Source organism: Heliangelus exortis, chromosome 8 (genome assembly GCF_036169615.1).
Source record: "Heliangelus exortis chromosome 8, bHelExo1.hap1, whole genome shotgun sequence".
Taxonomy (NCBI): Eukaryota; Metazoa; Chordata; class Aves; order Apodiformes; family Trochilidae; genus Heliangelus; species Heliangelus exortis.
Window position 1 is genome coordinate 6,474,661 of NC_092429.1, and position 22,176 is coordinate 6,496,836.

General features: G+C 35.9%; 1 protein-coding gene across 2 annotated transcripts in view; it reads left to right on the forward strand.

Moving 5' to 3' along the window:
• Positions 1-22,176, forward strand: part of FAF1 (Fas associated factor 1) — a 159,060-nt gene that overhangs the window by 34,801 nt on the left and 102,083 nt on the right. The window contains exons 4-7 of one of the 2 annotated variants that reach the window (XM_071750172.1): positions 2,371-2,579; positions 5,842-5,933; positions 6,287-6,375; positions 14,390-14,495. In XM_071750172.1, the coding sequence (XP_071606273.1) occupies positions 2,371-2,579; positions 5,842-5,933; positions 6,287-6,375; positions 14,390-14,495 (496 nt within the window). Of the gene's footprint in view, positions 1-2,370; positions 2,580-3,410; positions 3,528-5,841; positions 5,934-6,286; positions 6,376-14,389; positions 14,496-22,176 lie in introns of those variants that run through there. The other variant, XM_071750173.1, reaches the window with a different exon arrangement.

Below are 22,176 nucleotides of genomic sequence, written 5' to 3' on the forward strand. Positions count from 1 at the left end.
TAAATTAAGGTTGCTCCCTCCTAAAAGTAGCTTTACTGATTTTCTTTCAGCTTCTGAATTAAATTTTGGCTTGTATATTGACTCATGGGTATCTTGAAGTCACTGAAGCATGAGGTCCCAAGTCCTGATGAGGCAACTGGAAAACAGTAGAACAGGAATTGAATTCCCTGAGAGAGGCAGCAAAAGAGCTTTTAAATGTATTGTTTAAAAAGTTTATTTTACTGATGAAAAAAGATACATAATGTATATGTATAAAGTGGTGTTTTGGCATCTCTTTCAATACTTACTGAAGCTCTCATTAAGAGTCAGTTTTTTGATTCAGGATAAAACCTTGTTTGCTCTGTAAGTTACTCAGTGTTTACGATAAAGCCTACTCAGTCAATCTGAGGTCAATTCTGGTTGTGCTGAGCACTCTTTCTACTTATTAAGTCCTGACCTCAAAGCATTTATGTTCAAAATACCTGAATTTGTTTGTGTAAGAAGCTGGGGAGTGGTTGGTATTGTGCCTGCCTTGGGAAACAAGCTGGTCCAGTGTCCACTTACAGCTTTCTTCAATGTTAGTTTATTCATATTTAGCAATGATTAGACAGTCAAATGTATCTCAAATATTTTTTCCTTTTATTTTATTTTTTTTCCCCAATGGAAGAGGTTGAAAAGAAGGCTCCAAAGACTCAGAAGTCTGGTTTCCAATGGTTTTCAGTTGAGGCTCACTACTGAGTTGAGGCTTTTATCTTCCATTAGAGGTTGCCATTCAGATATGTAGGATGCCTTTTGTGGTGGAATCTAGCAGAATTAATACAACTGGACTTGGAAGTATGTTAATATTTTGAAGGAGAAAAAATAAGTTTTGTTTTAGAATTAAGTTGTGTTGCTTAAAAAAAACCCACAAACCCAGTTCTGAGAATGAGGATATTCAGTGTATCTCTGGTCTGTTAACAAAGTGATTATAGTACTTAATTCATAGCTGGATATCAAGTTTAAGACAGTAACATCACTTGGTATTTATCCTTTGTTTTAAAGATTAAAAATAAGACTGTTTCCTCTGCTTTTTAGACCTCTGAAGTGGGTCTTTAACCTTTGAGTGTGGGTTTTTGAGTCTTTACCTTTTGAGTGTGGGTTTTTGAGTCTGTGTCTTTGTAGCTGGGAATCCATCCTCTGTGCCTGCTGAAGAAGCACCTTGTTTTACCTCCTTTAGATGACAGATTTGACTTCCTGTAAGAAGCATTTCCACTGACATGACATCTGATGATATTTTCAAGAAATAAATTTTTTCAACTAAATTCTATTTAAAAATGGAAATAAGACAACTTACATCTCAGCACTTCCTAAATCCTTCTGTGCTTGGATTACATTGTTTCAGTGCATACATGTTATTATCCTGCAGCCTTCTTCATGATATCCTGTAGCTGTCCAGGACAGATAATCTTCCTGGGAACAGCATCTACAAGGCAAAGCTCCAGGTTTGCCTTGTGAAGTTTCTTGCTTTCGAAATTTATGTCATAAGTAGGTTTTTTTTTTGGATTGGTTTGGTTTTTTTTTTTTTTTTTCCCTCTCTCCTGGACTAGCATGCCTTAAATTTTGTGTTTTATTACCTTTGTTTCTAATCCCAATTATGTGATTCTTGTGGAGAAGAGGAAGATTAAATGCTTCTGGAAAGTGAGATTCTGACTTGTAATGCTACATGTAGCCTTGAAGTAGGTATGGAGACATCCTTATATGAATGTCCAGGAGGCTTGAAGGATTTTGAACTTGAATAAAGACAATCTAGGATTCAGCATTGCTTTACTCTTGTACTTCTATGTATTTTTTTTTTGCAACATATACCTCATGATCATAATTTATTTTCCTTAAGTACGTAACTGTTTTAATATCTGAACTTGTTTTCCACTCAGGTGGTATTGGAAAATACCTAAGCATGTGCAGTATTTTAAACTTTGATTCTTGTTCCCATTCCTATGGCATACTAGGCAAATGAGGTAGAGAGCTGGTGGTTGCCATGGTATCAATTTTTATATGGTCACACCACTTCTGGAACTGGAAATAACTGGAATAACTTCTTCTCCAGATAATTCTGGTATTCGTTGCACAGTGAACTTTAAACTGAAATAAGGGTTTAAATGCCCATTTGTCATCTAAGCTGAAGCACTTCTGAGTCACTGAAATGTTGATATTGCTGATATCTCTTTGCTAATTATTAAAAAGCCAGTGTTTTCAGCTATGACAGACTTGGTTATTCATGAGGTGTCTGCTGTTGGACCACAGCAAGCAAATAATACCCCTCTTTTTCTTTTTTTTTTTCTTTTTTTGCTAACTTTTATTTAAACATATCAAGCTGTTCTGTTGAAACTTTCTCATGTGACTCTCTTCCAGTGAGTATGGTGGGGAGACTTTACATGGACCAGCATATGGCCCCACCACTCATTCTCCAGCAGCTTCTTCAACTCCTTCCTCATCCTCAGCATTTCGCCACGTAGTGCCATCCAGACAGATAGTGGAACGACAGCCTCGGATGCTTGACTTCAGGGTTGAGTACAGAGACAGAAATGTGGATGTAGTACTTGAAGACAGCTCCACAGTTGGTAAGGATTTGTGAAAATGAGATGAAAATTATGGTGGCAAAATCTTGTTTAAAATAAAAACGATCGAGAAAGACCCGACCCCCAAAATCTAGATCCTAGAGGAAAGCAAAGCAGAACAAAACCCCTCGAAGAAGAAAAAAATCCCCTCAGAAAATGAAGCCTCTGCAGCTACTAACTGTTTTCAAATCTCTTTGCAGCTTTAAAAAAAGCAAAATTTTACTAATCCATTTTAAAGGTTAGTGATCTATCAAATACTTATTTTGAAATCTATTTTTCTTATGAACTTGCTTCAGAAACAAAATGGAGATTACTGGTTAAGGCATGAAAATGTAATTTTGGGTAGGATTAGTGTAGATATAATCTAATAAACAGATAATCTTGGCATTTATTTTTTGGATTTGTATGGCATCTCTTTCTTTTTAGGATAAGTGACAAGATTTAGAGAAATTCTTTCCAGTGTGAAAAGCATAATTGCATTCTTCTTTTTCAATTTTTATTTGACTTGTTTGTGTAAATCAAGATTTCTTTTATAAGTTTTATTGTCTTTATCCTAAACATGCAATTTGTAGCAGTATGTTAGAAATATGCTATTGTTAGTATTGCAGAGCATGTTATTTTTTTACATTCCCCAAATTCTGTTAATTTAGTTTAGACAAAGGGTTATGTGTTTTTGTTTTTTTTTTTAAATTATTACTATTAGTGAAAACTCTATACAGATCAAAACAAGGAAATAAAGGAAGAAACAGTTGACTAAACCAGTTTTCAGTGCTGTAGGCTAATGTCTGGGATGAAATTTGGAAGCTGAAACTTTTGATCCTTACTTCTTTTTAGCCTTCGATTTGGTATTGGCTGGTGCCACCTCGTGGTGATTAGTTTGAATTTCTAATTAGCCTTTCATGTTTATCACTGCACTGCACTGAGTTGCATCCATGCAAAGCAGACATAAAGGTATGATCAAAACAGAATTTTGATGCCGTAGTATTTTATTTTAGATTTTCTTTTCTTAATAACTTCTTTCAGGTATAAATTATTAAGTTGTAGGGCAGAAGGAGTAAGTGTAGAACTTCTGTCTATATCTTGGCATATGAAGTTTGAGAGCAGCCTTGTGTCTGAAGTCCTGAGAGAAGCAGGCAAGGCAAATGCAGAATTTCCACTGTGGACTTCAGGAAAGAAGATTTTTGGCTTTTTCAGAGATGTGCTTGGCAGGATTCCATGAGAGACATCCCTGAGGACAAAGGTGCCTGAGGGAACTGGTTGATCTACAAGGACAACCTCTTCAAAGCACAAGAGCAGTCCCAACATGCAGAAGGAGGAGTGAGCATGGCAGAAGGACAAAGAATTTATGACTAAGCTAAAAGCACAGAGAAAGTTCACAGAAGGTGGAGGGTAGTGATGGGGCTACCCAGGAGGGATACAGAGATGTTGCCAGAGGATGCAGGTTTGGAGTTAGACCAAAGCTCAGGTTGAGCTGAAAGCACAAATGGATCAGAAAGGCTTCTGTAAGTACATCAGCATGAAAAGAAAGGTTAAGGAAAAAGTGAGCTGGCTGTTCAATGGTGATTGCTGAACTTGGTCAGTGAGAAGGCTGTGGAGAAGATCTTTCAGGAACCCCATCCTGGGCACAGAAAAGGAGGTGATTAAGTAGCTGGCAGTGATTTCCTAAGGGAAAATTGTGCTTAATCAATGTTGTTTGCCTTTCATGAGTGGATGATTGTTTCTGTGGATGAGGGGAGAACAGTGGATGTCATTTTGATTTTAGCAAGGCCTTTGACACACTCTGCTGTAGTATTCTTGTAGTCATATCATTTAAGACATGGGCTGGTAAGGTAGGTGGATAATTGCCTGGACTGCTGAGCTCCAAGTCTGACTTGTGAACAGTTACTCATTCAGGGACATCCCTCAGTGGTTGATCCTGGTGCCAGTGCTGCTTCAGGTATTTACTAAAAACCTGGCTGTTAAGGTGAGTGCTCTTGGCAGGCTGACAAAGAATACCAGGTCAGAGAAAGTGGCTGATATTCTGGAGGGCAAGGCTGCTGTTTAGAGGGCCCTGGACAGCCTGAATAAATAGGCAGAGAGGAGCTTCATGAAATGGAAAGAAAGCAGAGCTGAAGTCCTGCATCTGGGATAGGATGTTATTGTATCTGATAAGTGGCTGAGGGCTGGCAGGCTGGAAAACACGTGCATGAAAAAAGGGATCTTGGGGTGCATCAGCAATGTGTGCACCCTTGCAGTGAAGGCCAGTGACATCCTGGACTGGGTTGGCACGGGTGTAGCCAGTGGATCTGGGGAATAATTATTCCCCTCTGCTCAGCACTTTCAAGAAAGCATCTGAAGCACTGCAGCCAGTTTTGAGATCCACAGTACATGGAAGATTTTGACACTCTGCAGTGAGTCCAGGAGTGGGGTAGTCAAAGGTGACATAGGAGGAGAGGCACAGAGAGCTGGATTTGTTCAGCTTGGGGAGGAGGATGCAAAGACCTTGCCAATGTTTACAACTGCACACTGGGAGGACATAGAGCAGATGGAACCAGACCCTTAATATGATGGGCAATGGATACAATTTGCAATATCAAAAATTGCCATTAGATGGAAGGATTTTCTATCTTTTTTTTTTGGTTTTTTCTTCCTTTTTTCAGCTGTGGGAGTGGAGAAGTACTGGAACAGGTTGGCCAGACATCCACAGAGCTGTTCAAGAGTCAGCTGGACAAACCCTTGACTAAGCTGGTTTAATTAGATCTTTGGGCTAGGCTTGGGCTTGATTGAGCTCCTGAGGGTACCTTCCAGCCTGAATTATTTGATGATTGTAATAACTACAGGGAGAGGAGCATCAAAACATGCAAAACATTGAAAAAGCTGTCAGAACATTTAAACTGTTATAAAGACTCCAGTTCTTTAGGTTAGGGTTATTGATAAAATATTTGGGTACCAAAAATATGCACCCTCTTTGTTGCTGGCAAAGCCCATTGCTTCAGGATAGCATTCATCTGCAAATGTTTATGTCTGGCATAAGCAGTGTAGAACTCTTCAAATATATGTTCAGATCATCAAATCCTCATGTGATCCTCAATCATTCATGCTTTATGTGATTTTTATATATTTTTTTTTAGCTTCATTTGTCCATTACTGCTTGAAATGTATGTTAAAATGTTAACGAGATTAAAGATGGTTTTCATAGTAAATTTTTCCTTGCTCTTAGTTCAGTACTGTTTGAAATAATTCACTAAGTGTGTATATCATGTATTTTCTTTCTTTTTTTCTTTAGGAGATATCAAACATATTCTAGAAAATGAACTTCAGATTCCTTCATCTAAAATGCTGTTAAAAGGGTGGAAGACTGGAGATGTAGATGATAGTGTAAGTTTTCAACTGTGTTTTCAGTGAACTGAATTCAGAGTTTCAAACTGAGCACCTGTGTGGGTGGGATTACAATGCAAGAATTGTGAGTTTCAAACAGTGTTAGGATGTCTTGGAACGTGCAAGGAACTCCTTAACTAAAACATTGCAAAAAAAACCTCAGGGCAAATCACTTTTGTTGTGTTATGTATAACACAGCCCATCTACAAAATGGATGTTTTGAAGTTAACAGTAAGTAGATCACAAAAAGATTGTTTGGTGGTATTGTAAATAAGTAGCAGTAGTTAAAAAAATAAAATAATACATCAAAATCAGTAAATGTTTTATATTTATAATTATTTTTCTCTCCTCAGACTGTTTTAAAAACTCTACACTTGCCAAAAAATAATAGTCTTTATGTTCTAACACCTGACCTGCCTCCTCCTTCTTCAAGTCATTCTGGGTAAGTCTTTTGGCCATAAATTCTAATTGTTTGATTTGGTTTTGTATGTTTTTTTATGAAGCCACATGTGTCTTTACAGGAATCTGATGTCAGTAAATACAAAGTGTTTTCACTGCTCTATTAAGTGCTGGGATGAACTGGGATGAAGTGCAGCATCTTGTTGTTGGAAATTAGGTTGTTTCTTCAAAACCTGGTGTGGTACATGAACCACTTGGGTACATATGGAATTTCACACCTCCCAGATGTGAACTTAACAAAAATCTCTGGAGAAATGGGAGCTGGCCTTTTGTAGGTTACTGCAATATGCTGGTTGACTTAATATAAACTTGTGTAAATCATTGCCAGCAGATCAGAATTATCCTTCTGAGATATTTGGTACATTATATTATCTTATCCTCCTGGATTTTTAAACATCAGTAGGCTGAATAATTAAATTCCCCTGTGCAGGATATCTTCTACTACTGATTTGAATACTCAAAAAATTAACAGTGAGTGCTCATATGGTTATTGCTAAAATTTGAAAATGAAATGTTGTTTCAGCGAGTGTCACATCTTTAGTTTTAGAAAGTAATTTGCAGTTACTTTGATTATTTTAGATTGTTTTCTTTCTTGCCCTTCCCTTTGTCAAAGGTAAACCAGCATCAGCTTGTTGCCAGGAAAATATTAATTTTTTTCTGTAGCCACTAGAGGGGGCCCAGGAATTGTGCTCTGCACTGGATCCTCAGCCAGGAATCAGTCAGCTTGTAAAAGCCATTGGACTCGGGAGCCTTCAGGTTATCTGAAGAGGGAGTTGTTTTTTTGCTGTTCTAGTTAATAGGAGAATATTCTACAAATGCAGTCCTGTTACTGATGGGGGAAATTTGGCAAGCAATAGGGATAAACAACTGAGTTCCTAATGAATAAAAGGGTTTCTATCACTAAAAGGTACTTGTGCAGGTAACCCTGTAGTCTGTGGAAGGAAGAAGGTTGCTGGTATGAGTAGTATTAATAATAATAATAATAATTGGAAGTAGCATTAGGAGAGGCACTGGAATAGAGGGAGCAGAGAGCAGTGGTGAGCTGTATGTGCTCTGTAGGTGCAAACAGGAGCTGTAGTTGGGTGTGAGGGCAATAAGCCACTGTACTTAAACAGGTAATTGAAGGACAGTGAAAATACTGTGAAAAAATACTAAATACTATCTGTTTGGGTTTTTTAATGTCAATTTCAATTTCAAAAATTTCCACCTAGGTATCTCTGTACATTGTAGATTGAATGTCTTCAATTCCAGAAAAAAACCATGGGATCTGAAGGATGTTTATTGCAATAAACTATATAACAACAAACTGCTTAAAAACAGTTCTTCAGCTTTTTATCTGGATGTATAGTTTTGAAAGAACTTTACTTGCTAGTAAAATCAAAGTGGTTGTTAGCTTTGCAGTTTCTACTTTTTCCATAGTGGAGATTAGTTCTGGATATTTTTAAGATAAAGTTGGTAGCTTTGGGATAGCAAAGGATGATTAATTAGTGGCTACTTAAACAAGGATAATTTGAAGGCTAGATCATCTCCCTGAAGTCATAAATTCTAGATGAAAGGGGAGGCTTGCCTCCAATTAAAGCATCAATGCAGATCAAAACACATCTAATTGAAGCAATGTACCAAACCCAGTTACACTGTTTACTGCCTACTGTTAGGTCAGTTATTATTCAGATTAGTTTCTTACCCACAATTTTTAAAAGCATGATGCTCACATCTATTATTAATGGATGTTAAGGAACTTTGCCTCTTTGTGAGTTCATCTGTCATTTTCTTCAAATGCCTTCTATTTTGCACTAGAGATAAATAGTTGTGATTTCAATACCTCCAGAAAGTGATATTTGAAAAGGCTGAGATTTCAGTATATGGTATTTTATGTAAATGCCCTTAAAAGGATCCTTCTGGTTGCAGCTCTAATATGTGCCTGTTCTTGACACTGGGGGTGAACAGTGAAACATCCTTCTCCAACCTATTGGTACACAGGCATTGAAGTTTATTGTGACACTCAATGGGTTTAAGCCAGAACTGACTTAAAACTAACACCTCAATGTAATGGCACAGCATTCCTGCAGTTTAAGCAGGCAAAAATCTTCTAGGGTATCTTCATTCAACATTGGCATATCTAAAGCTTTTATAGTTAATAATATAGTTTAATATTACTTTTAGCATAGTAACCAGTGATTTATTACTGCCTGCTAATCAGTTGCAATGAAAAGATTCAATTGAAATGTCAAATACCACCTGTAGGGTTACATGGTCTGTTCATGCTCTACATATTTTTACATACTTACCCATGTACAATATTTGGAACAATAAAGACACAATCTGTGAGCTGTGGATGTAATGAAACCTGGGATCCAGTGAATGTCTCCTTCATCCCAGTGGCTGCAGTATTCATCCCTCTTCCTCCATGCTTCCTGTGATCTCACCCACCTCTGGCACTGCCTCCTCTTCTTCCCATGGGTTTTGCAGTACTTCTGCCATTTCTTTCCCTCTGCATGGACAGTATCTTTGCCCTCTGTTCTCCCACCAGTGGCCAAGTAATACTGAAGGAAAGGGGACATCCCATGCTGTGGGTAGTTCTGTAATCATTGGCTAGAAGTTGGCTGGCTGGAGTATAAAAGTCCTGTGTTTGTACTGCAGCCTTTTTCTAAGGTGAGTAGTAAGATCAGGTTCTTCACTGCCTCAGAGTGACCTCCCTTCCCTTTGGTGCCTTGGGTGCTTCTTGGAAGCTGGAAGTGCCCAGTTCAGGGAAAAGGTTTTGCAGAATGCAGAAGAGGAGAGCATCAAAAGTGTGGGGGAGTGAGTCAGGCCATGGAGCTCAGGCATCCTGATCATCTCTTCTTTCTATCTGGCATGTTCTGGAGGCAATTCTTCCTTCTTCTTTCCATCCTTTTTTCCTCCCTTCCTTTTTTCTTTTTTTCTTTTTTTCTTTTTTTCTTTTTTTCTTTTTTTCTTTTTTTCTTTTTTTCTTTTTTTCTTTTTTTCTTTTTTTCTTTTTTTCTTTTTTTCTTTTTTCTTTTTTTCTTTTTTTCTTTTTTTCTTTTTTTCTTTTTTCTTTTTTCTTTTTTCTTTTTTTCTTTTTTTCTTTTTTTCTTTTTCCTTTTTTCTTTTTTCTTTTTTCTTTTTTCCTTTTTTTCTTTTTTTCTTTTTCTCTTTTTCTCTTTTTCTCTTTTTCTCTTTTTCTCTTTTTCTCTTTTTCTCTTTTTCTCTTTTTCTCTTTTTTCTTTTTTTCTTTTTTCTTTTTTCTTTTTTCTTTTTTCTTTTTTTCTTTTTTTCTTTTTTTCTTTTTTTCTTTTTTTCTTTTTTTCTTATTTTCCTTTTTTCCTTTTTTCCTTTTTTCCTTTTTTCCTTTTTTCCTGCCTTCCTGCCTTCCTGCCTTCCTGCCTTCCTGCCTTTTTGCCTGCCTGCCTCCCTCCCTCCCTTCCTTCCCTTTCTTCCTTCACTCCCTCCTTCCCTCCTTTTTTTTGGTTTTTCTTTTGTTTGTCAGTTGTCACTTTAATGGTTATAATGTGTAAAAAGCTCCATCTTGGACATCATGGTTCCCTTTATTGCTGGGGGTGTGTGTGTGTTTTTTAGGTTGTTTCAGTGGAGCAGTGGTTGTGCCTCGGTGTCTTGTACACCATCAACTGTAGCAGAGTGTTAATTAAGAGCAGTGTAAATTGCAACTCCAATTATTAGCATTATCTGGGTAGCTGGACAGGAGCAGTGCCTTGCTTTAGTTACTTTAAAGCTTCAATAAGAATGGTAAGATTAATGTTTTATTTTCACATCTGCTCATGAGACAGTTTAAAAATCCTGAAGTTTAAAATGCAATAGAGTGTAAACAAAAGGGCTTCTGCTCATTTACATCTTAGCCAGATTTGCTAACTGATTGCTGTTTGAACCTAATCTACCACCTCCTGCTGCATTAGCTACAACAAACATTACATTTACATACTGATTTCTTATTTTGTTTTAATGTAAATAATCTGTAATTACAGTAAATTTGGACTTCTGTTGACATGAGCTTGTAGAAATCTGTAAGTTTAAAATGGAAATATTAATTACCCTGTGTATATACCTAGTTATATAAAATTCAGAGATTTTTGGAAAATCTGCATGTGACTGAGAATGGTATTGCCAAAGGGAAAATATTGAATGTTTTTAGAAAAACTTAACTGAAATGAAAAGGAGCATTTGCTGCTGATTGATTAAACGTATTCTTTTGGTTTCAGAGCCTAAAATATTCCTGACATTTCAAAACAAATGCTGTTAAAAAGCAAAGTATTACATCAAAAATAAGGCATTAAGGCAGTCACTTAACAATAGATACAACCCATCTATTTTACATGCTAATTGTACCAGAAGAATAGAAAAGCAGTAAAACTGGAAGCTTAACATATAATAAATATCAGTACTAATGCCATTTTGCTTCAGCATTGCAAACAGCTGCTGTACCCTAAGATTTGCATTATTTGCAGTTATGCATTTTTTTTCCCAAATATTGTTTCTATTCTTAATTTATTAAACTTTTAATTGTGCTGTGTTGGAGTTTTGGATCGAGTAGGTAGTGAATAAGCTCCTGCCAGACACTGAATTGACTTTTGTTATTTTCAGTTCAGTGGAAGAAAAAACATCTCGACTTCTGTTGCTTAGAAATGAAGTTGCAAAGAGGAACATTTTTATTTGATATTGTGGTTTCAACCCCAGTGAATCTTTGTCCATGTCTGAGGTTTCTGTGCATCCTGATAATGCCAGTGACCAATTCTGTATAAGCAATGTATAAAATCCCAAAGTGTTGCAAGTCTCTCATGCCAGAAATCTGTTCAAAGTGATGGCTGAACTCAGATCTCTTTTCTTTGGTCTGTTCTTGGTTCTCTTTCCTGGTGAGCTCCTCTAATGGAAGATTGGTGCCCAAAAATACCATGAAGTTCCCTTGCCTCCTGTGCTGAATAGTCAATGTGTATTTCAGCTGAGGAAAAAAGATGTACTGGAAGTATATAACCTATAAGCAAATGCTTCTGAAAGCTCAGGTTTGCAATAGGGGGAAATGATGCTATTAAGAGTGGCCTACTTTAATCCTGTTTCCTAGAATTTGATTTTCTTTTCCCACTTATTAGTTTTCAGAGTGATTAAATTCTGTTAGCACTGATGGCAAAAAAGAAAAAGAAAAGAAAATCTGTCTTGACTTTAATGGGACCTGGGGTTTGGCCCTGATTTTTTTTTATTTTTTTTTTTTCTCCTTTTAATGCAGATGTTTCATTTGGAAGATTGTAGTCAACTGATAACATTTGCAGAAAAATGAAACTGCTGCAAACACTGAAGCCAAAATTTTAGAAATGTGCACTGTATTCAAAGTCAGGCTTCTCAATACAGTTATGTGCACCTAAAAAGAAATAAAAATAACCAACAGCTTACTGTCAAGGAGAAATCTCCTTTAAATACACTTATCTTATACATTTGATCATAGGCTTAATGGCTGAAAATACAAGTTTAGAGCAAGGTATGTTTTAGAAGCAGAGTTCTATATGGTTGTCAGACCATGTGAGACTTTGATCAAGGAGGAGCTCAAGGGGTTGGGTCAGTAGACAGCTGTATTTGTGTGTAAGCAGAGGAAAAATTCCTCATTATGTTATTTTCCTGAAGAAAAGGTGAATAATTAACCATGTGCTTTAATTGCCAACACTTTTTAAACTAAATTTTTCAAGGTTTTTTTTTCCTCCCTTTAGCCAGCTTAGTTTTCAGCCTCTTCTTTGACTTTATTTAGTTATGAGTAAGGACTGAGAATTTATTTGTTAAGAACATTCAGCTTATGTTGTTTAGAAATACAAAAAGTAGAGGTGTCAAAATTGTTACATCAAAAATTTGAGGCTTTTCATTTTAAGGCACTTTATTTAAATTAACTGTGTTTGAAGAGTATTTTTTTTTTTTCTTAATACTCCTCCTATCACACCCAAATGAAATAGTGAAGTGGAAAACCTTTCCTATGAACAGATGCTTTTTATTAGAATACTGTATTTTGGACAGTCCTGAAGTGTATCATGCATAGCTTGGGAGACTGAGGGTTTGATCAAACTAGCCTGGTTCTTTCTGGTTTTACATCAATTACAGAATGAAAATGTGAGCCCTGTCAAAAATAGCTATAACAGCCTTGTGTGGTTCTGTATGGAATCCAGGGCCTTTCACATCTGCTGTAATTAATGCTTTCAGAGAAATTAAATAAGAATTAATAATAATATGTAAACAATATTAAACAGTATTAAGTAATAATAAATAAATAAAAATTAATCAGAGTCTACAAAAGCACAGCAGGATATTTTAGTTGCTACTGAACATTTCCCAAAAAAAAATGTCATTATGGTGATGCTGAATTTACTGTTGGCAGTCCAATGAGAGCTACCTTTGAAAATAGGCATCAGACTTTTCAGGACTTTTTTTTTTTTCCCCCTCTTTTGAAGCACAATTAAGTATTAATTAAGTAAGGCCTTTCCTTACAAGATTTTGTGTCAAATGCAGCAGCCAAGTTCATACCCAGCACAGATGATTTCAGTTCCATTTGTGATGTCTCTTACAGACTTAATCATACCAAGCATTGACAATTAAATTCATTTTTCATATTACAAATGCATAAAAGAGGAGAAAGAGCACTTCATGATTTTGTTGTGTAGTATTTGATTATTATGTTTAAGATGTCACAGAATCCAAATTAAGTTGCTGACGAAGATATTTTTTAAGGTAATTTGTCTGGAGATGTTAAAGCCAACTTTGCATCTCTTGCTAGAGCATCCAGTGAGTTTTGCATGGGTTCCTTAGCATCTGAGCAGCAAAACTGCAGCTCAGGAATTTCAGTAGAAGGGAAAAGTAACAAATCAGGACTCAAATCATCCAGCAGCCTTTCTTGTCTTCTTGTATCTTAAGATACATGTGTGCTTATCTCTGTACAGAATTTGTCCTTTATTACTAAGAGATATTGAAGTGTCATGGAGTAGTGAATATGTGAAAGAAAAAAACCCAGTCTGTCATTCTTTTAAGAGTATGGGATTCATAATAAATAAAAACGAATGGAATAAGCCAAATTTAATTCCACTTGGCACTTAACAAGTCAAATCTGTGTAAGTATTGTTTAGATATCCAAGCTATGTTACGATGTTGCTGCAGTTTTGGAGCCTCTGTAAGATTGTGCACAGCTGTAATTGCTCTGTCTCCAACAGAATTCCTGCCTTCTGTTTTGAAAAGTAGATGCCTGCATAATTTTGTTCCTAATTAAGCAAACAGGATGCCTTTTTTTAACATCCAGGTGTTTTGTGACTCATAGATAAAAAAAAACAACAAAAACCCAAATCAAGTTTGTGACAACATGAATGTATAGTCGGTCCATTTAATCTGTATTTTAGGATTATTTTTTTTTTTAATTCATATGCTTAAAGATCTTTTAATGTACATTTAAAACAATTTGAGCAGAACTAACTTTCCCAAATGCTCAGTAGCCACATGAGAAATTTTGCTGTGGTGAGTTTTCCAGTTTTAATTAGCTGGGTTTCTGGGCTTTGAAAGAAGCTGAGCTGAAGAATTTCCATTTGGTTTATGCTTCAGGTAACCCCAGAGAAACGAGTGCATGCTTTGCCTTGTTCTACTCACCATCAGTTTTTAAATGTGCATTGTAGCTTGATATTTTGTCTGGTCATCAATATGCTTACGAGCCTGGTAGTAATGGCATTGTGAGTGCTAAATATACCCTATGTTTGTAAAGATAATGTGACTCTCCCAATTTTGAGAATACTTAACATTAGAAGAGCTTTAAAGGCTGCAGTCACCTTATTAAGGAAGGAGTTCAGGAATGGCCTTTGGTCATTCTCAGCATGCTTCCTTGCATTTAAGAGTGAAAAGAGAGATGATAATGTTGTGCCTGGACTTGTCCGCGTAGAGTTTAGGGTACCCTGGGGTTTTTGCATCTAACTGTAAAACAAGCTATAACATGCTTATCCCTGATTTTCTTGGTTTTCTTTCAACCATTTCAGGGCCCTGCAGGAGTCATTAAATCAGAACTTCATGCTGATTGTCACCCATCGAGAAGTCCAGCGGGAGTACAACCTCAACTTCTCAGGAAGCAGTACCATTCAGGAGGTGAGTGCTGTTTCACAGCTGAAGAATAAATGTAGCTCATTATAGCTAATGCCAGCTCTGTTAAAAGATGGTTTACACAGGCTTGATGGATATTCCTTTATTTTTTTCCTTGGTTTTTTTTTTTTTTTTTTGGATTAATCAACTGGATCAGCGAGATTGCTGTAATCTGATTAAAGAACGTGGCCTAAAAAAGGGTTGCTACTAAATTATACAGAAAAGATGTTTTTGCATTCTAGTAGCAAAAATATATGAGCACTGTTAATGGAGTTATTCTAGAGTGATGAGGAAAAACAATTATTCCAATTACACTTTATCTTTAAGCCCCTTGAAGCTCCCTCTCTCTTCCCTTCTCTTCACCAGCTCTCTCCATTTCGTGGGCACCTCTGCTGTTGCTGGTTGCTGTGGTAGTGCTGTAATTCTTACTGGCTTGGTAGCCAAATGGTTTTGTGTATAATGGGCATCTCTGTTGTTCTGTGAATGGCCAGCAAGGGGTGATATTGTAGAGAACTTTATCAGAATTAAGTCCTGTAGCAGGAAATATCTGTAGTATGACTCTGGGCTCTCTGAATTTAGAACACACAGCCCTGGCATATTTTTAAATTGCCTTTCTGAAGTCAAGGATTGCTGTCTGGTGCTCCTTGGTATGTTTAATGTCAGATGTTTTGGATGTTATTCTCCATATAACCCACTAACTTCTGGAAACATGACAAACAATCTAGAAATGTGAATCTTCAGAGCTGACATAACAAAATATTAAGATTAAATGTTTGCTTTTCAAATTAAATGTATGTTTGCTATAGGTCTGACACTACTCTCAGGCTTTTAGGGTTGAGTAGATTTTATTGAAGTTTTTCATGTCACATGTTGACATGCAGAATTATTTTAAATTCTGTAATATGAACTATAGAGAAAAAATGTCATACAACAATGAAAACCAATCATTAACTGTTTTCATTGTGAATGTTACAATCCTTAAGATCTAAATTCTGATCTTTCCCCTGCTTGAAAGCCAGGGGAATCTATTATAGTAAATTCTGGGGCTTTGTGTTTGGGTTTTTTTTAATAGTATAAACAAAGATACTTGCAACAGTTTGTTTCTTGATGGGCCAAGCTTTGACTCTTTACAATTAAAAATAATTTGAATATTTATGGAAATAAATTATCAGAATATTTTTTTTTTTAATTTTAAAATTGTGAGATTCTAAAAGAAAACACATGCACCCATACCTATTGTCTGGTTTTTATTTATGCTGTATCAATTACTACTTTGCTGGTAGGTCTTACCTGGTTTAAAGGGACCAAAATCTGTGGCAGTGTGTGGGAATGTTGGCTGCTGTTATATGCACTGAAGTTTTCTTGTTTGTTGGCAATGGCAGCCTACAGTCAACATATTAAGATATCAAGTCAATGTAATTTAAAATTCAGTTAAATTTTACCCCTTTTAAAGAATCCAAATCCAAAAAACCCAGCCACCCTAAAACCAGCATGAGCATCAAACCTTTCTTTGCCTTTCTGTGTTGCATGTAAGTATTACACCCAGCAGATTGTACAAAATCATGAAGGCCATTTCAGAGGCAAAAATGACAGAGAATTCCAGCCCTTCTTGTGCAGCTGATGCTGAACAGGTGAATGTGTCTGTGCAAGGAAACCACTGGGGATTTGGCAGAGGTAAAAGGGTCGGTGAACATTTGTCTAATTATAGAAAACAAGCAGTGTTTTATGTGTCAACTCCCTAATGGCTTTTTAATTTAATTTTTTTTTTTTTTTTTTAGCATAGAGTGAGCATTTTAACAAATGATTGATGAACCTACTTAGTCTGTACAATTTGGAAGAATTCGTGGTGTCTTTCTTTCTCTTCTCTCCCTTCATTGTGTCCTCTCCAGAGACTCTTAGATTTTTATTTTATTCTTCACTTTCTTCTTCACACTTTAACAAATTAATAGTTTACTTTCCTTCTGGTATATTTTTGTAATTCTGGAAAAGCTGGTAGTTGCAGTTGCCAACCACAAGAGGGCAGGAAGGACTATTCAATTATTACCTAAAATTGCCGTTCAGTGTTTTCAAATTAGCTTCTGGTATATTAACAAAAAGGAGTATAATGGCCAAGTTATTGTTTGATTTACAGATAATTGGCATATTGCAGGGAGGAGACTTAATTTCACCCTTTTAAATTAAACAGGGAGATTTAAAAAGACATAAAATATTCATTAATGTTCAGTGATTATAAAGCAGTGGCATATATTTATTCTGCCTTTATTACTGTTTCGAGGGGAAAATACTGCAAATATTTCAGAAATCGACTTGGTGATACTGACAAGTTGAAATGTTTAAGCAGTGTTAATGCAATCTACTCACACATTATATCCTATGCAGAAAGATTCAAAATGACTACATCAATTATTAAAAGAAATATTTAAAATTCTATAAATGTTCTACTGCTTGCCACACTTGCGTGCAACTGTCTCTCCAGGGCCACTTCTTTAGTTTGTTTTTATTATTACTGCTGCAAATTTTAAGGAATAGATATTTTTTCCAAGTTCCTAAAAAAAAAACAAAAACAAACTGCAAAACACCACACCAAAACCCCACCACCCCTTCAGAACTGTAATAAATTTTTTGCAATGGATTAAATGCAAAATCCAGTGAGCTCTCAACTGTCCTTTCGTGAACTACTGTTGCTTCAGTTCTCTGTTGTCCTTTTTTGTTGCTTAGAATGCATGTTTAATAGTAAATGATATTGGGTTTAGTTGTTATTTCAAAGAAATCTTGGAGTTTAATGGGGAAAAAACCTGGCAGAAAATTCTCTGAGAAGCCCCATAGTGCTTGTGTGTCCTTCCACAATTTCTTGCTTATGAATTCATTAGGTAGATTTTGGATAATGCTTGGAAATGTTGCTTTTTTAGCATGCTTTATCTACATCTTCAGCTGTTTATGTGTTAAATTTCATATAAAGATTTAAAATTTGTTTAAAAATTGTCACCTGCAGTTATATGGATTATGAGCCTATAGGTATGCTTCAGAAATGAAATTAAAAATTGAACCAAACTTGTCCAAAATTCTAGATATTGGATTTTGGGGTGGGGTTTTTTGTGAGTTGGGCAGGGAATTTGTTACCTTGTAAAGTTAATGATGACGTGTGGTCTAAATTTCGAATGAAGCTGTGTCAGACTTCTGACATCTGTTTGTTCTTGTAAAATTGCAGTATTACATTGGTTCTGGGCAGGTACTGTTCTGGGAACTATAATGGTTGCTTTTTTCCATGATTCACATTTTACAGTAGAAATTAGTAAGTTTTATGCCATTTTAGAGACTGGAAATGAATAATTTTCCAAGGCATTATATGGTTACATAAGACTAATTCTAACAAACTGAACTCCTGCTACTTCCAAGACTAAAGAAGCTTTCTGTCTGAATCCTTGCTCTTTATTCTGCTAAGGTAATTTCTAGAGGCTGTATGTAAAGTGAGAGAATCTTGAACTTGTGATTTGAGAAGCTCTGTGCTGAATTATTACATGGCCACATTTCAGTTGTTTTCTGTCTGTTCTCACGAGCTTGTCCTCATTTAAAATGGAAGGTTCCAACTCCTGTCATTTTTGCAAGTCATGGTTGTATTATTTGATGGAAATGAAGGGCAGTCCTTTTCTGGGGGAAGATTGAAATTTTTAGTGGAAAGCAAGTTTCTGTTCTCATCCTGGAGCAGACAAACTATTTTGTGATAAACTTTTTTGACTTAGAGTTCTTGACACAATAGCCAGCTCCTCACTTTTTTTTTTTTTCTTCTTTTCAGTAAAAAATAATACTCAGAGCTATTTAACAAAGTGTTTGTGTTTATCTGCTTTACTTTTGGCATAGAGTTTGATGCCTTTTTGTGATTCCTGTGTGCAGGATTACAGAAGTATCCAATGTCTGCAAGGGCTGGATGAGTTAAATATGCAGAAACCTTTGGCCTCGTGGACATTGATGATTTTATTTTGTAACTGCTGGAGATTCCAGTAGAGGATACCCAGTAAAGCATGTACCAGGCACTATAATTCCTAGTAAAACATAAAATCTCTGTAAACAATGCAAAGAATATGGGTTCCTAAATACTGATTGCCTCTGGTTGTGTAGCTTCATCTGCTCTTTATTCCTTTCCTTTAGCCAATAACCTAATGGCAGGATAGCTGCTTAGCATCCCTGTCACCTGTCATAGGTAATATATTTGTTCTTTGTTCCCTGTAGACTTACTGGCTAAGGTGGAATATGAAAAGCAATGTATCCAATAGCACTCCAGGCAGGAGGAGGAACTATTTGTGCATACAACTGCTGGGGCTGAGATAAACTAGAAAGTCTCTCTGTTGACAGACCCTGGTGATGGTTTGAAGTCCTTTGTGCTGAATTTGTAAAATTTTTTTGGATAAGTGGATAAATGGGACACAAGGAACAAACCTACCATTTATAAATGTGCAGGCAGGAACCTTATTTAAAAGACTTATATATGTAAATATATATATATAACCAGATGAATTGCCTTCAGAATACAGAAAAGTAATCCACCAGGAGGTCTTGTACAGTATTCAGATTTGATTTTTGGTATCTGTACAAAATGCTTACAATTCCAATTGTTGTTGGGTGAGATCATCCACAGTAAAGGTCAGGCATTGGCACAGGGACACAAAACATAAATAATGTTTTAGTTTTTTAAAAATATTGTAGCTAAGTAATTACAATTAAATACATTTGCCAGCGATCAGAATATGGAGATATCCTAAGGTAGTACATACATTAGCAGTTTCAGAAACAGTTGTCTTATATTTTGAATTTTTTTCACTTGATTCAAACTGTTGAAGACTATTCTTATGCTAATAAAAATCAGCAGCTAACACTTCTTGGTATTTAATAGGAGGTGCACAAGCATTCTGCACTCTTGTTTGATTATTCTCTTAGTATCAGAGAATCTAGTAAAATACCTTGTTGCTGTACTGATTGTACTCAAGATTTATATTCTCTTTGGGAAATTTAAATATTTTCTTTGCCTCTCAAACCTGTCATGTAAAAATGATATTCCATTGATGGTGAGTCATAACACCACTATACATAATTTAAACATCTATCACTGTCATAGCCTCAGTGTTCTATGGTGGTAAATGAGTGCCAGCTAGCAAGATAGCTTTTGACTCCAAACAAGGGGAGAAAAATCTGGTTTTATAAAGATAAATTGACTTCCTGGTTTGGTTTTTGGTGGGTTTTTCTTTTTGGTGTTTTTTTTCTCCTTTTTGGTTTTGGGTTTTTGGGTTTTTTTGCCTTGCTTTTAAAGGAAACCAGCACACTGCTAAACTAAAATGTATTTGCTGAAAGAAATCCTCAATAAACTTTTTATAAACGGTCATGTGTTAGAAATTGTATGAAAGGAAGTTTCTTGGGAAATAAAGAGAAAATACCCTTTATGTACCCCTTCAAAGTGATAGCTATATTAGGCACTTAAAATGTCTTAATATCTGGCCTGTTTCAAAGAGGTTGTATTGATAAAGATAGATTACCATTATTCATTTGCTTTTATGAAACACAAATGGCAATAAGAGATAAAGAAAGGGCACTCTTTGCTCCTCTATTAATTATGAAGCTTAATCTATTCCTGACAGAATATGTTTCATAACCTGTAATTTGGTTTTGATGGGTTTGGACGTGCATATCATTAAAGAAACGATCTTCAGTTATCAAAACCCACTAAACATGGAGATTTTTATATGCAAGAAAAGGCAGAGAGTAAATAATTGCACTGGTGACCAATACTGTAATAATCCTGTTTTACAATATGCACTTGACAGGTTGTAATAGTGCTAATTGAAGAGACTAATTCACACTTGCTTCATTCTATTCAAAGGCAAAATCAGCAGCTTGTTTTGCTTTTGACCAGATGGTCCTGATGAACACCTACTGTGCACTTTAAGTGCTTTACTAGAATTACAAAGGCTGGGGGCTGCGTCCGACTCAAAATGATTTGAGAGGAGAAAAAAAACCTCACTGCTCAATGGATTTGGTGCAACTAAATTAATTCTAGTGGACCCATTACACATTGAGCCCCCTTTTCAAAGTGCTGAGCCTCCTCGTTTGTTCTGTAGCAATGAGAAAGTGAAAGGCAGATTACTGCAAACAGAAATAAAAAAAAGTGCTGTGAAAAGGAGAAAAGAGGCCTTGAAGCCTTTTCATATCATTTGGGTTTTTCAAGTGCGTTATTTTTGGGGAGGGTGGGTGTATGAAAAGCCAATTGGAGTTTTTTTTGTTTTAAAGTGCGCTATTTAAGTACTATGAATATAAAAGCAAGAGCAACAGTTGACTGAGTTTACTGTGGTAAAGCTTTGTGTCCAAGGATGAATCAAATTCATTATAGTCAATGCTTTGTATTTTCATATGAATGTCGGGTTAGTTTCACAAGACTGTGTCTGTTTAGGATAATTATAATTTAATATTTTTCTTTCATAAAGTTATCACTGTAGATATCTAAAATTTGCTGAAAGGCAGGGTTTTTTCTCGAGTAAATTTAGAAGCACCCAGAGACTTTAAAACTCCTGAGGAAGCTGTTTGATTTCCAAGGGAAGGCGAGGCATGTTCCAATAGCATGGAAGCCCAGATTATTATAACTAATTAGAAGTCACACATCTGTTAGCTTTCGATTTGTCAGCGCTTGTAGTTTGGGGTGGATGTTTCTATCTCCCTTCTTCCTTTCTCCCGTTTTCTGTCTCTGTTACACTCCACCCCTAAGCATAGCTGGGTTTGAGAGAAACTCTCAAAGGAGAAGGATCAATTTCTTTGAATTTGAAAGTAATGAGGAGTCATTGTTATAATTTTGGTTATGGGTTCGGCTCCGTAAATGCTCAGCCATGTGAAGTGTCCTTATTTTAGAAGTAATCGTCTTGAATTGAACGGCTTTGCTCGTGTAATTTAAGGATGCTGAGGATTTTGGGGGATCAAGACCTAATTTAAAACCCTGAATTTTTTAAGAGCTGCAATTAAAACCCTCGCTTGCCATTCTGATTTCGAATGTTTGCTATGTTTTACTTTTGGGGTGGAGAATTTTCATGCGAGGCTTCTGTCATAATGCTGGCTATTAAAAAGGTGTTAGCATGAAATGACAAGAAAACCTAAGCAGCTTTATGAACATATTAAAGAGCTATGTCCCTGGTTCCCGTGCTATTTAAAGTGGAAAAGCAGTAATCTAGTGAAATAGCACAGCGTTTGCTATCTGTAAAAATTCTGTTTAGTTGAATCATAAATGAAAAACTAAAGTTAGCATTTTTTGCAATTAATAATTTACAGCTTGTAAACTAAGGTGTACTAGAGCGTGGTTTAACCGTTCTATCCTGTGTGAACTAGAATATGGTCACTTCTATTATTGCATGATATACACTTATTTTTTTTTTTTAAAAACAACATTTGTTGAATTGCTGGTTTGTTTTCAAACAATGAAATTTGTATTTGTGCAAATTATAGTAGGCACAGTGTTCTCTCATGTTTTCTCATCAAACAACCCAATTATACTTATAAATAGTGAGGTGCTAATGAACTGTTGTTCTGGAAAAGTTGTTGTTTTTTTTTTTTTTCGAGTAAGAAACGAAACACTTCACGATTTTTAGAGTGCTTGCTTGGTGAAAAAATATTTGAAAATATTGTACTTTTGTAAATCATGTTGCTGCTATCACTT